Raw genomic sequence first — 11,213 nt, forward strand, 5'->3', positions numbered from 1 at the left:
CGCTCGGTCCTCCCGCCGTCCCGCTCCCCCACCGCGGTGCTGCGCGGATTCCCCCCGCGGGTCTCGCTATGGGGAGGAGGCGACGCGCGCGGCATTGCCCTTTTAATTGCGACACTGGCTGGGGCGCGGCCCCTCCCCGGGGCGGGGCCTACCCGCGGGCGCGGGAACAGGCGGCTGCGGGAGGCGCTTCCCGTCAGCCCCTGCGCGGTTGCCGGGGCGACGCGGGCCCGGCGCAGCCTCGGAGTCCCGGTTCCCCCCCGGTTCCCCCCGGTCCCCAGACACGGCCGCGAGCGGTTACCAAAATAAAAGAGCAGGTTTAATTCACCGAACACAACTCCCGCCGCGGCGGGGCGGGGCGGCCCCGGCCCGGTACGGGCGGCCCCGGGCAGGCCGGGTCCCGGCAGCGGGTCCCCGCCGCCGCCGCCCGCCGCGCCGCACACACACGCTCCACACGCCCCGCGGCGGCCCCGGCACAGCAAAGCAGCGGGCGGGCGCGGGGGGCCGGGCCCGGCCTACAGGCCCTGCGTCTTCAGCTCCAGCGGCTCCGCCGGCGGCTCGGGCGGCGCCTCGGCGGTGGCGGCGGCGGCGGCGGCGGGGGCCTCTCCCTTGAGCGCGGCCAAGCGCTCGGCCAGGCTGCGCGGCCGCGGGCACAGCGCGAACTCGTAGAGCACCGCGCCCAGCGCCGCGCCCAGCAGCGGGCCCGCCCAGTACACCTGCGGGGGGGCGGCGTGGGCAGCGGCACCCCCGGGCGGAGCGGGCACCCCCCGCCCCCCGTCAGCCCGGCACCCCCCACCCCCACCCCGCCCCGGCGCGGCCGGAGGCTCCCCCCCCCCCCGCCTCGGGGATGGCACCCACCCCCCGACCCTGCGGGGTCCGCGGGGCACCCACCCCCCCGGTGCGTGGGGCGGCCGCGTCCCCCCGAGGTGTTGGGGGGCTGGATCCCTCCTCGCGCCCTGTCTGTGCAGCCCCGGCACCCCGGGGTGCTGCTGTCACCGGGGTGGCTCCGGCAGCCGCGCCCCCCCCCCCCCTCGGCGGGGACACCGCGGCTGGGGCAGGACTGGGGCAAGCGGAGAGGGACTGGGGGGGGCCCGGGGCGGGCTGGGGGGACCCCCCCGCCCCACTTACCCAGTGGTTGGCGAAGTTGCGGGTGATGACAGCGGGGGCGAAGGAGCGGGCGGGGTTCATGCCGGCGCCCGTGTAGTGGATCTGCGGGAGGACGAGGGCGGGGGGTGGGGGGGTGCCGGCCAGCGGCCCCCCCGCAGCCCCAGAGCCCCCCCCCGAGCCCCCGGGGTCGCCCCGGGAGGGTCCCCGCGGCCGCCCTTACCCCGAAGATGTGGCCGAGGGCGAGGGACAAGCCGACGGGCAGCGCGGCCGAGCCCGGGCGCCCGTCGTGCCGCTCGTCGAAGCTGGCGAAGACGCAGAGGACGAACTGGGCGGTCAGGAGCAGCTCCACCACCGTGCCCTGGCCCGGGCCCACGCCAGGGTGCAGCTGCGCGGGGAGAGGCCTCAGCACCCCACGGAGCGGGTCCCCCATTGCCCCGGCACCCCGAACCCCTCGCTGCCCCCGGCTGTCAACCCCCAGCCCCACCGTACCCAACCCCCCCGCTCACCCCCAAACACCCCCTGGGCACCCAGCCCCCTGTTACCCCCCGCACCCCCCCCGCAGCCCCACGCACCTCCTGGAGCCCCTCATCCCCCGCTGCCCCCCCCAAACCCCCCTGAACCCCGCAATTGCCTGTGACAGCCCCATGGTACCCCCAACCCCCAAAACACCTCCTGGAGCCCCAGACCCCCCCACCCCACCCCCGCGAGCACCCCGAGCACCCCCAGCCCCACTCACCGCGCTGAGGCCGAGGGTGCCACGGATGGGGGCCGGTGTCACCCCGTAGAGGACACCGGCCCCGGCCAGCGCGCCCAGCAGCTGGGCCAGGAGGTAGCCCAGGGCGCGGGCGACGGAGAGCTGCGAGGCCAGCAGGAAGGCCAGGGTGATGGCCGGGTTGATGTGGCCCCCGCTGACGTGGCCCAGCGCCTGCACCAGGGTGGCCTGGGCAAGCCCGAAGGCCAGGGCAGCCCCCAGGACGCTGGGGGGGCCTGGGGACCAGCGCAGGGAGGCCCCCAGCCCCAGCAGGGCATAGAGGAGGCTGCCCAGGAACTCGGCCAGGACAGCCCTCCAGAAGGAGGACGAGCGCAGCTCCCGCATGGCCTGGCCCCCGCTGCCCTCCGTGGCCCCGCTCCCCTCCCCGGGGGCCGCCGCACCCACCTTTATAAGGCCCCCCCGGGCCGGCCCCAGGGGTGGGATCCCACTGCCACCACCCCCCCGTTAACCGCTTCGCTGCCCGGGGCGGGGGACGGGTGACGTGTGGCAGGGGACACCCCCAGGCCCCCCCGGGGCAGCCCTGCGCCCCCAGGATAGCGGGGACCCCCCTAGAGCTGTGCCCCCCCCATCCCTGGGGCTGCCTTGCCTTTATGGGGGGGGCTCTGACCCACAGGTGCCCTTTGGGGGGTTTGGGGGACCACAGGGCTCAGGGGCCAGGGGCAGCGCTGAGACCCCCCCTCCTCCATGTTTTGGGGACACATTGGGGGAACCCTGCCGGGACCCAGCCTCCCCCAGCCCCACACGGAGGGGGGGGCCCTGGGTGGCCCCCCCGGGCCAGCCCCACTGGGGGCCGCGGGGGCTCCCCCCGCCCGGGCCTGTTGTCTGCGGGAGGTTATTCAGGGCGGCTTAGCGGGCGCTAATTCCCCGGCCGGGGGGGGATTAGGGCCGGGCGCGGCCATTGGCGCCCGCCGGAATCTGCCGGGGCTGCAGAGGCCGCCACAAAGGGCTTTGCTGCGCTCAGCGCCCCGGCACGGGACGGGCCGACGGGGGGTCCCGGCCCCCGCCCTCGCCACGGGGCCGCAGGGAGGGGGCACCCGCCCGGGGGAGCCAGGGAGGGGGCGCGGCCCCCGGGGGGGCGGGGGAGGACCCCCGGTGTTGGGGTACCCCCCGCCCCGAGGGCGCAGGACGGGGGTCTTGCAGCCACCGAGACCCCCCGTCCCCCACAGCAACACTCTGCACCCACCTCTGACCCAAAACCGACTTTAATCCCCCCCAGGGGGGAGAGGGCGGTTGGGGGGGGGGGGGGGGGGGCTGGAGCCATCTGTGCACGGCCCCCCAGCCCCCCCCATTCTACCGGGGGGGCACCGTCCCCTGGGTGTCCCATGGAGGGGGCTGGGCTGGGGGGGACCCAGTGTTGGGGCCCGTGGGCCACCTCCCACGGGCTGGGTCGGAGCGGGGGGCTGGGGGGGCTCAGGCCGTGCCCTGGCCCCGCTCCGCTGGGGGGGCCGGGGGGGCGCGAGCGGAGGGCGAGGAGGGGGACGGGCTGGTGGTCTCCACCAGCGCCACGTCCCGGCAGGCCAGGCAGGCGCCCAGCTTCTCCCGGGAGGCACCAGGGGCGAAGATGAACTCGTAGGAGATCCCGGCCAGCACCGCGCCCAGCACCGGCCCCAGCCAGTACACCTGGGGGGACACACAGGGACGGGGGACACTGGGGGGATGCTGCTTCGGGGATGGGGGGACTGGGGACCCCGCACCGGTGATGGAGACTGGGCTGGAGGAACCTGCTCTGGGCACCAGGAGCTGGGGGGGGAACACACGTTTGGGATGGGGGGACGAGGAGGGGCCCGGCCCAAGGATGGGGACTGGGGGGGACCCGTTCTGTGATGGAGGGACTGGGAGGACCCAAACTGGGGGTGCAGCCGAGGGTGACCTGTCTCAGGGGGGGTGGGGAACCATCTGACAAGGCAAAGAGCCAGGGAAACCCCTCCTGGGGTGGGGAGGGGGCCGTGGGGGTCCGACGCTGCAGCTGGGGACACCCATCCCCACACTGGGGGTCCCTGGGGGGGACACGGGGGTGCCACCGACTCACCCAGTGGTCATCCCAGATGCCGGTGACGATGGCCGGCCCCAGTGAGCGTGCCGGGTTCATGCTGCCCCCCGAGAACCGCCCCTGCGGGAGAGGGGGGGTCAGGGCCGGCTGGGGCGGGGGCAGCAGCCCCGGGAGGGGGGCGTGGGGGGGGGTGTCCTTACCGCAGCCAGGGCTCCGGCGGCCACAGCGCTGCCCAGGACCAGCCCACCCTGGGGGGACGCCCGGTTGGCGGCGGCGAAGGCGGCCAGGGCCAGCTGGAAGGTGGCGAAGGTCTCCCAGGCCAGCGCCTGCCCCGCCGTCCCCACTGTCACCTGCTGCGACAGCCTGGCCTCAGCACCCGCGCCGGGACGGGGACGGGGACGGGGATGGGGACACTCACCCTGGTGACGAGGCCAGCGTCGTCCGGCAGCGCCAGGCGGGCGGCGGCGGAGGCCACCACGGCCCCGGCACCCTGGGCCAGGAGCCCGGCGGCCCCGCGCAGGGCACCCAGTTTGCGGGTGCAGAGCAGGGCGATGGTGAGCGCCGGGTTGGCCTGGGGCGCCCCGAGGGTGCAGGTCAGCGCCGCGGCCACCAGACCCCCGGCCAGCGCCGGCGCCAGGGGACCGGGGGCCGCCGAGGCGCCCAGCACCACCCCCACGAAGATGAGCGTCGCCGCTGCCTCCGCCAGCACCCCCCGCCAGAAGCACCCGCTCCGCAGCTCCTGAGGGCACGGGACAGCCCGGTGTCACCCGGGTGCCATGGCGATGGGGTGTCGTGGTGACAGAGTGATGTGGTGGTGATGGGGTGTTGGGGGACCTCAGTGGCTGGGTACCATGGTGATGAGGTACCTGGGTGATCGGGTGCCATGGCAACAGGATGCCTCTGCAACCGGGTATGGTGGTGATGGGGCGCCATGGCAACGGGACCCCTCAGCAACTGGGTACCGTGGTGATGGGGTGTCATGGCAACAGGATGCCTCAGCAACTGGTGATGGGGGTGTCTTGGCATTGGGGCACCTTAGCAACAGCGTCACTATGGCAACTGGAACGCTGCAGCAATGGGGGCACCATGGCAACACAGAGAGGTGCCATGGCGACAGGGGGTTATGGTGGGGGGCACATGGGGGACAGACTGGGGGGGTCCCTGTGAGTTAGGGGGCTGCTCACCCACCCCCCCTTGGCAGGGAGGGCCCCCGGTGCCATGGCTCTGGGGGTGGGTGGGGGGGCCGGGGGGGGCCGGGGCAGCGCAGCTCGCAGGGCCTTACCTCCGTGATGGCCATGGCGCAGCTGCGGGGCCGAGCAGAGCGCGGGGGATACCCAGGGCGGGGGCACCTCCCACCCCCCCGGCCCTGCCAACCCCCCCGGCACCGCCAACCCCCCCGGGTGCAGGGAGGGAAGGCCCCGTGCTCGGCACAAGACACCCCTGGGGTGCAGGGGGGGGCTGAGGGCGGGGCAGAGCCCTGGGGGGCTGCAGGGGTCCCGGGGTTGGGCTCAGAGCATCTCTGGGTGCCATGGCAACGGGCTGGGACACTTCGGGGCGTTGCCACGACGACCAGCGCTCCAGGAGAGATGAAAGGCAGGGATGAAGGGCTGGGGGGAGCAGAGCGGGGAAGGTGCCCGCCCGCGGGGGGCGAGGGGGGGGTGCCCCATAGCCAGCGCCGCTGACACGCCGGGGACCAGGGCCCGGGGCTGTCCCCGCCGCGGGGGTCCCCAGCGGGGCAGCAGGAGGGGGCTGGGGCGGGGGTGCCCCTGCCCGGGGGGAGCCGGCGCCCGCGTCCCTGCCAGCTCAGCAGCCCCGCACGTGGGGTGAGTCAGCGCGGGGGGGGCCGGGGCCTGGCTCAGCACGGGGCACGCGGGGCCCGGCCCTGCTGACGCCCTGCAAAGAGCCAGAACAATCCGCGCCCGGGGCGGCACAAAGGGGCTGGGCCGGCGCCGGGGACACGCGGGCGGACGCACGGACACGGAGCGGGGACACGCGGTGCCCGCGGCCCGGCCGGCCCGGGGGGGGGCAGGCGGGGACGGGGGGTCCCCGCTCCCCTGAGCTCGCGTCAGCCGGACACCGCCGGGCCGGGACCGCGCGGGGGTCCTGCCCCAGAGGGGGACCCCCGGTCCTGCCCCACAGACCCCTGCGGGACCCCCTGTCCTGCCCCTGACAGAGCACCCCGGGGACGCTGCGTCCCCCTCCAGGGACCCCCAGGTCTGCCCCTGCGCCGCAGTGCCCCCATCCTGCCCCACGGACCCCCCAGGACCCCCCATCCTGCCCCACGGACCCCTCAGAAGGCCCCAGGTCCGCCCTTTTCCTGCCCCCCCCAGACACCCCGTCCTGCCCCCCTTAACGCCACCCCCCAGCTGCGGGGGGGTGTGGGGTGTGTGGAGGGTGGGGGTGTGTGGGAAGGGCCAAGATGGCGGCCCCCGGCCCGGCCTCAGCTGGGGGCGGAGCGATCCGGAGTCACGTGGAGGGGGAAGGCGGTGCCAAGATGGCGGCCCCGCCTTGACGGGCAGGCGGCGGGCGTGGGTGGGGTGGGACACGTGACCGGCAGCTCCAAAATGGCCGCGCCCATGGTGCGGGCGGCGGGGGGCGGAGCCACCGCCCCGCCGAGGGGTAATGGCGGCGGGGGCGTGGCCTCACGGCTTCCAACGAGCCGCGCTTAAAGGGGCCGCGCGTCACGGGCCGGGGCGCACCGACCGCCACCGGCCCCGCCGTGCTGAGGCCCCGGCGGCTGCTGAGGGACCCCGGCGCCGGGGCAGCCCATCCCCGGGCCGGCAGTGACACCCCCGGGTCCCCAGGCTGCGGCCCCCCCCCCCCCGGGTGCCCGCGCCCCCCGCACCATCGCTCCCCGGTGCTCCGGGCGCTCGGGCCCGAGCAACCCCGCGGTTGAGGGGCCGAGCGAGGCTGCGGCGGGGCGCGGGCCCCGGCGGGGCGGACGGGCCCGGTGCCGGGAGGTTCCCGGGCCGTGTGTGTGTCCCCGCCGCGCCCCACGGCCGGGGCACCGGCGGCGACGCCTCGGCTGGGAACAACGTCCGGGGGGGTCCGTCCGCGCGGCGGGGCGGGGGCAGCACCGGGGGGTCTCTCCAGGGTGTCCCCGGGGCGCGGCAGCCCCGGCGGGGGGCGCGGGGCCGGCCCGGCGTTAGGACCCGGCCCGCGCGGTGCCAGCCCCGGCTCCCGCTGGCCCGGCCGTGACGTCACGCGCGGGCCCGCCCGGCCCCGGCCCGCCCCGGCCCTCGCGCTCGGGAAAATGCTGCTCTCGGTGCCGCCGCGCTCCGGCCTCCCCGCCTTCGCCTACAACAAGAGCGGCAAGAAGGTAGCGGGGCCCCCCCGCGCCCCCCGCGCACCCCCCCGCGCCCCGGGCCGCCCGCCCGCAGCCAGGCCCGGCCCTGGGCCGCGGGCAGCGGGAACCCCGGCCCGGGGCACCCCCCCCTACCCCGGCCGCGGGGGGAGCGGCGCCACGGGAGGGGGGGGAACCCGCCGCGGAGGCCCCGGTTCCCTCCGCAGGGGTTGGCCGTGGCGGAGTGGGGGGGGGCACGGGCATGGCGGGGCCGTGTTGCTCCCCCCAAAGGTGGGGGGGGACAGGCCTGGAGCTGGGGGGGGGGGGCGCTGGCCCGGGGACCGGGGAGAGCACGGAGCGGTGTCGGGGGGGGACACCGGCGTCCTCAGCAGGCCGGGGGGGGGTCGGGGGGACACCTGGGAGCAGCCCCCGCCGGGACAGGGGTCAGGGCGGGACACCCGCGGCCCCCCCCGCCCTGCCCGGGGGGTCCTGCCCCCCCCACACCCCGGCCTCAGTGTCCCTCCCGGGGGGGCTGCGGGCACCCCCCCAACCTTGGCCCCAGCACAGCCCCGGGGGGGGGGTTCGGGGCTACGCGGCCCCCCCCAGACACCTGTCCACGCTCGCACACGCGTGTGCAACGCGCACACACCTGCCCCGCACACGCGCGTCCTGCCCCCGCCACGGGGGGAGCAGCCCCGCACGGCCCCCCTGGCCGCGCTCCCCCCGCGCACCACGCATCGGCCCCCGCCACACGCTTGCACACGGTGTGTGGGGGCCGTGCACAACGCTTGTGCATGGGGTGAGCACCCACACGCGTGTGCACGGCCGCGTGCTTCGCTTGTGCTGGGGGGGTCCGGCCGGGTGGGTGACCCCCAGCCCCAGTCCCGGTGCGTGGGGAGGGGGGGGTCACCCCCATCGCCACCCCCTGGCCAGGACACCCCGAGCTGCAGCAGAGCCCGGATTTGGGGGGACATGGGGCCACCCTGGGGGTGGGTGACACGGGGGGGGGACGACACACGAGGACCCAGGGAGGGGGACAGGGCCCCGGGGGGGGGCCGGGGCTCGGGGGCGGCCGCGCGGGTGATTCATTTTTTCACGTTGACATCAGGTCTGAGGTTCCCGGCCAGCGCCGCCTCCAGCCCAGAGGCCCCGGGGATGGGCGCTGGCCCCGCGGCCGGGTCGGATTTGCGGGGGGGGGGTCCCACGGTTGCGGGGGGCTCCAGGACGGGCAGGATCCATCCCTGGGCCCCGCTGGGGGGCTTTGGCCGCTCTCGCTGCATCCGCACGCGTGTCCCCTGGGGGGGCCGGGAGGTGGGGGGTGCAGCTGACCCCTGCCCCCCAGCAGCCCTATGTGCCGCCGGCGCAGCCGCTGGGCCCCCCCAGCCCCCAGCCCCGCCGGGGGGGGCACGGACCAGCTCAGCAAGACCAACCTCTACATCCGGGGCTGCACCCCGGCACCACGGACCAGGACCTCGTCAAGCTCTGCCAGCCGTGAGTGGGGCCGGGACACCCCCCCGGGGCGGGGGGGCTGGGGGGGTTCCTGCTGCCGCCACCAGCCCAGGGCCCCCCGCGGGAGGGGCTGGGGGCCCTGCTGGGCGCTGACCCCCCCCATTCTCCCCAGCTACGGGAAGATCGTCTCCACCAAAGCCATCCTGGACAAGACGACCAACAAGTGCAAAGGTTGGAGGGGTGAAGGGGGGGCTGGGGGGCTCTGGGGCCCCTCTCACCACTGCCCCCGCCCCCCCCCCCCGCCAGGCTACGGCTTCGTCGACTTTCGACAGCCCCACGGCGGCCCAGAAGGCCGTGACGGCGCTCAAGGCCAGCGGGGTGCAGGCGCAGATGGCCAAGGTACAGCCCGGCCCCTCGGGGCCCCCCCTGACACCCTGATCTGCCCCCCCCGGGACCCCCGCTGGGCACCAGCCGGCCCCCTGACCCCCCCCCCACAGCAACAGGAGCAGGACCCCACCAACCTCTACATCTCGAACCTGCCGCTGGGGGTGGACGAGCAGGAGCTGGAGGCGCTGCTGAAGCCCTTCGGGCAGGTGGTCTCGACCCGCATCCTGCGGGACCCCCACGGGGCCAGCCGCGGTGTGGGCTTTGCACGGTACAGGGGGGGCCGGGGGGGGGGTCTGCTGCAGGCTGGGGGGTGCGTGGGGCTGGGGGGTGGCATAGGGTAATGTGGGGGGCTGGGGGGTGTCCAGGAGGATGGGGGGTTCTTGGGGCTGCACAGAGCTGGGGGGGGCTGCGAGGGGCTGGGGGGGGCTGCATGGGGCTGGGGGGGCCTCTGTGGGGCTGGGGGGGCCACACAGGGCCGGGGGCAGCCGGGAGGGGCCCCGTGCGCGGGGCCCCCGCCCCAGCCCCGCTCCCCCCAGGATGGAGTCAACGGAGAAGTGCGAGGCTGTCATCACCCACTTCAACGGGAAGTACATCAAGACGCCCCCGGGGGTGCCAGGTGGGTTGGGGGGGGTCCCGGGGAGGCTCGGGGGGGGGCCAGTGGGCTGGCGAATGGCACTGACGGCCCCTCCCCGCAGCCCCCCCGGACCCGCTGCTCTGCAAGTTCGCGGACGGGGGGCAGAAGAAGCGGCAGAGCCAGGGCAAGTTCGTGCCCAACGGGAGAGCCTGGGCCCGGGACGGCGACACGGTGAGGGGGGGCGGGGGGGGGGGGCAGACCCACGGCTGGGGGGGCAGCGCTGACCCTTTCAACCCCTGCAGGGCACCGTGACCTTGGCCTATGACCCCAGCGACGGTGTTGGCAGAACGGGTGGGTGCTCCAGACCCCCCAAACCCCGGTGGGGAGGGCGGGGGGGGGGGGGCGCTGCCGGCTGCCGTCCCCCTGACACCCCCCCGCCCCCCAGGTTCTACCCGGCGCCCTACGGCCTGGCCCCCAGCGGATGATCGCCCCCACCGCCCTGGCCCCGTACCTGCCCTCCCCCGTCTCCTCCTACCAGGTACGGGGGGGAGGGGAGGGGGGCTGAGGGGGTCCCCTGGAGGGGGGAGGACTCGAGGGGGGGTGGGGTGCTCTGGGGAGCCCCCACCCGCCCCCACCGCCGCTGCCACAGGTCCACGGTCCCGCCTGGATGCACCAGTCGTACCTCGTGCAGCCCACGGTGAGTGCGGGGCCCCGCCCACTGACCCACGCCCCGCCCACTGACCCACGCCCCGCCCACTACCCAACGCCCCGCCCACTGCCCCTGCTCGCCGTCCCATGTCCTGCCCACTGCCCCACCCACTCACCATGCCCCCGCCCACCCCACCCCTGCCCCACCCACCCACCCTGCCACCCCCCTGCCCACCCCGCACATGCCCCGCCCACCCCACCCTGCCCCCTCCCACTGCAGCTGTAGCCCCACCCAGTTTTGACACCCCACACCCGCTGTGGGCCAAAGCCCTGCCCACTTCTGTCACCCTGCCCACCCAAGTATGACCACGCCCATTTTTCCATGCCCCGCCCACTGCGTCCTAAGCCCCGCCCCCGGCCCCGCCCTGGGTCTCCCTGGGCACCGGTCCCACCTTCCACACCCCGGCCCCGGGGCCGTGTCCCGTCCCCAGAGGCCTCGGCCCCCACGTGTCCCCGCGTCCCCCCCGTGTCCCCCCTGCCCAGTGTCCCCGTGTCCCCCCGTGTCCCCCTGGCCCAGTGTCCCCCCGTGTACCCCCTGGCCCCAGTGTCCCCGTGTCCCCCCGCGTCCCCCCGTGTCCCCCCGCTGACGGGGCCGTGCAGGGCGCGGTGCTGGCCCCCGCTGTGGACCACGCCGTCCCCCTCCAGCCCTCCGTGGTGGCCCCCCTGGCCCAGCAGCTCGGCCACCTCTCGCTGGGCAGCGCCGGCACGGTAAGACCCCCCCAAACTCCCCCCGCCCCCCCCCGACCCCCCGCCCCCCTGACGCCGCCGCTCCCCCCAGTACGTCCCCGCTGCCGCCGCCGTCCCCGGAGCCTTCATCCCGCCGTACCCGCCGGTGCCGCCCGCGCTCCCGCTGAGGTGAGTGCTGGGGGGGCGCGGGGGGGGGCGCTGGGGGTTTTTGGGGGGGCTCAGGCTCCGCTAACGCCTCCCTGCAGGACGGCAGCGCCGC

The 11,213-nt window shown here is 76.6% G+C and overlaps 3 protein-coding genes across 3 annotated transcripts; 1 reads left to right on the forward strand and 2 right to left on the reverse strand.

The window, feature by feature from the left end:
• Positions 1-512: 512 nt before the first annotated feature.
• Positions 513-2,785, reverse strand: MIP (major intrinsic protein of lens fiber). Its single transcript, XM_074853643.1, has 4 exons — positions 1,841-2,785; positions 1,325-1,489; positions 1,126-1,206; positions 513-713 (listed from the first exon to the last, which is right to left on the reverse strand). Exons 1-4 carry the CDS (start codon positions 2,198-2,200, stop codon positions 513-515), a joined length of 807 nt encoding a protein of 268 aa, XP_074709744.1. The 5' UTR covers positions 2,201-2,785.
• Positions 2,786-3,286: 501 nt separating this feature from the next.
• LOC141936643 (aquaporin-4-like) lies at positions 3,287-5,163 on the reverse strand. The gene is made up of 5 exons (XM_074853781.1): positions 5,149-5,163; positions 4,285-4,605; positions 4,067-4,216; positions 3,906-3,986; positions 3,287-3,496 (listed from the first exon to the last, which is right to left on the reverse strand). The coding sequence occupies exons 1-5, from the start codon at positions 5,161-5,163 to the stop codon at positions 3,287-3,289; spliced, it is 777 nt and encodes a 258-aa protein (XP_074709882.1).
• A 1,711-nt stretch (positions 5,164-6,874) lies between these two features.
• Positions 6,875-11,149, forward strand: RBMS2 (RNA binding motif single stranded interacting protein 2). Its single transcript, XM_074854041.1, is given in 15 exon segments — positions 6,875-7,185; positions 8,492-8,535; positions 8,537-8,592; positions 8,595-8,640; positions 8,771-8,829; positions 8,905-8,921; positions 8,923-8,997; positions 9,096-9,253; positions 9,522-9,601; positions 9,681-9,790; positions 9,862-9,897; positions 10,005-10,097; positions 10,209-10,256; positions 10,868-10,975; positions 11,046-11,149. Coding segments are annotated over 15 exon segments (1,077 nt in total). The 5' UTR covers positions 6,875-7,119; the 3' UTR covers positions 11,127-11,149.
• The last annotated feature ends 64 nt before the right edge of the window (positions 11,150-11,213 follow it).

Source organism: Strix uralensis, chromosome 33 (genome assembly GCF_047716275.1).
Source record: "Strix uralensis isolate ZFMK-TIS-50842 chromosome 33, bStrUra1, whole genome shotgun sequence".
Taxonomy (NCBI): domain Eukaryota; kingdom Metazoa; phylum Chordata; class Aves; order Strigiformes; family Strigidae; genus Strix; species Strix uralensis.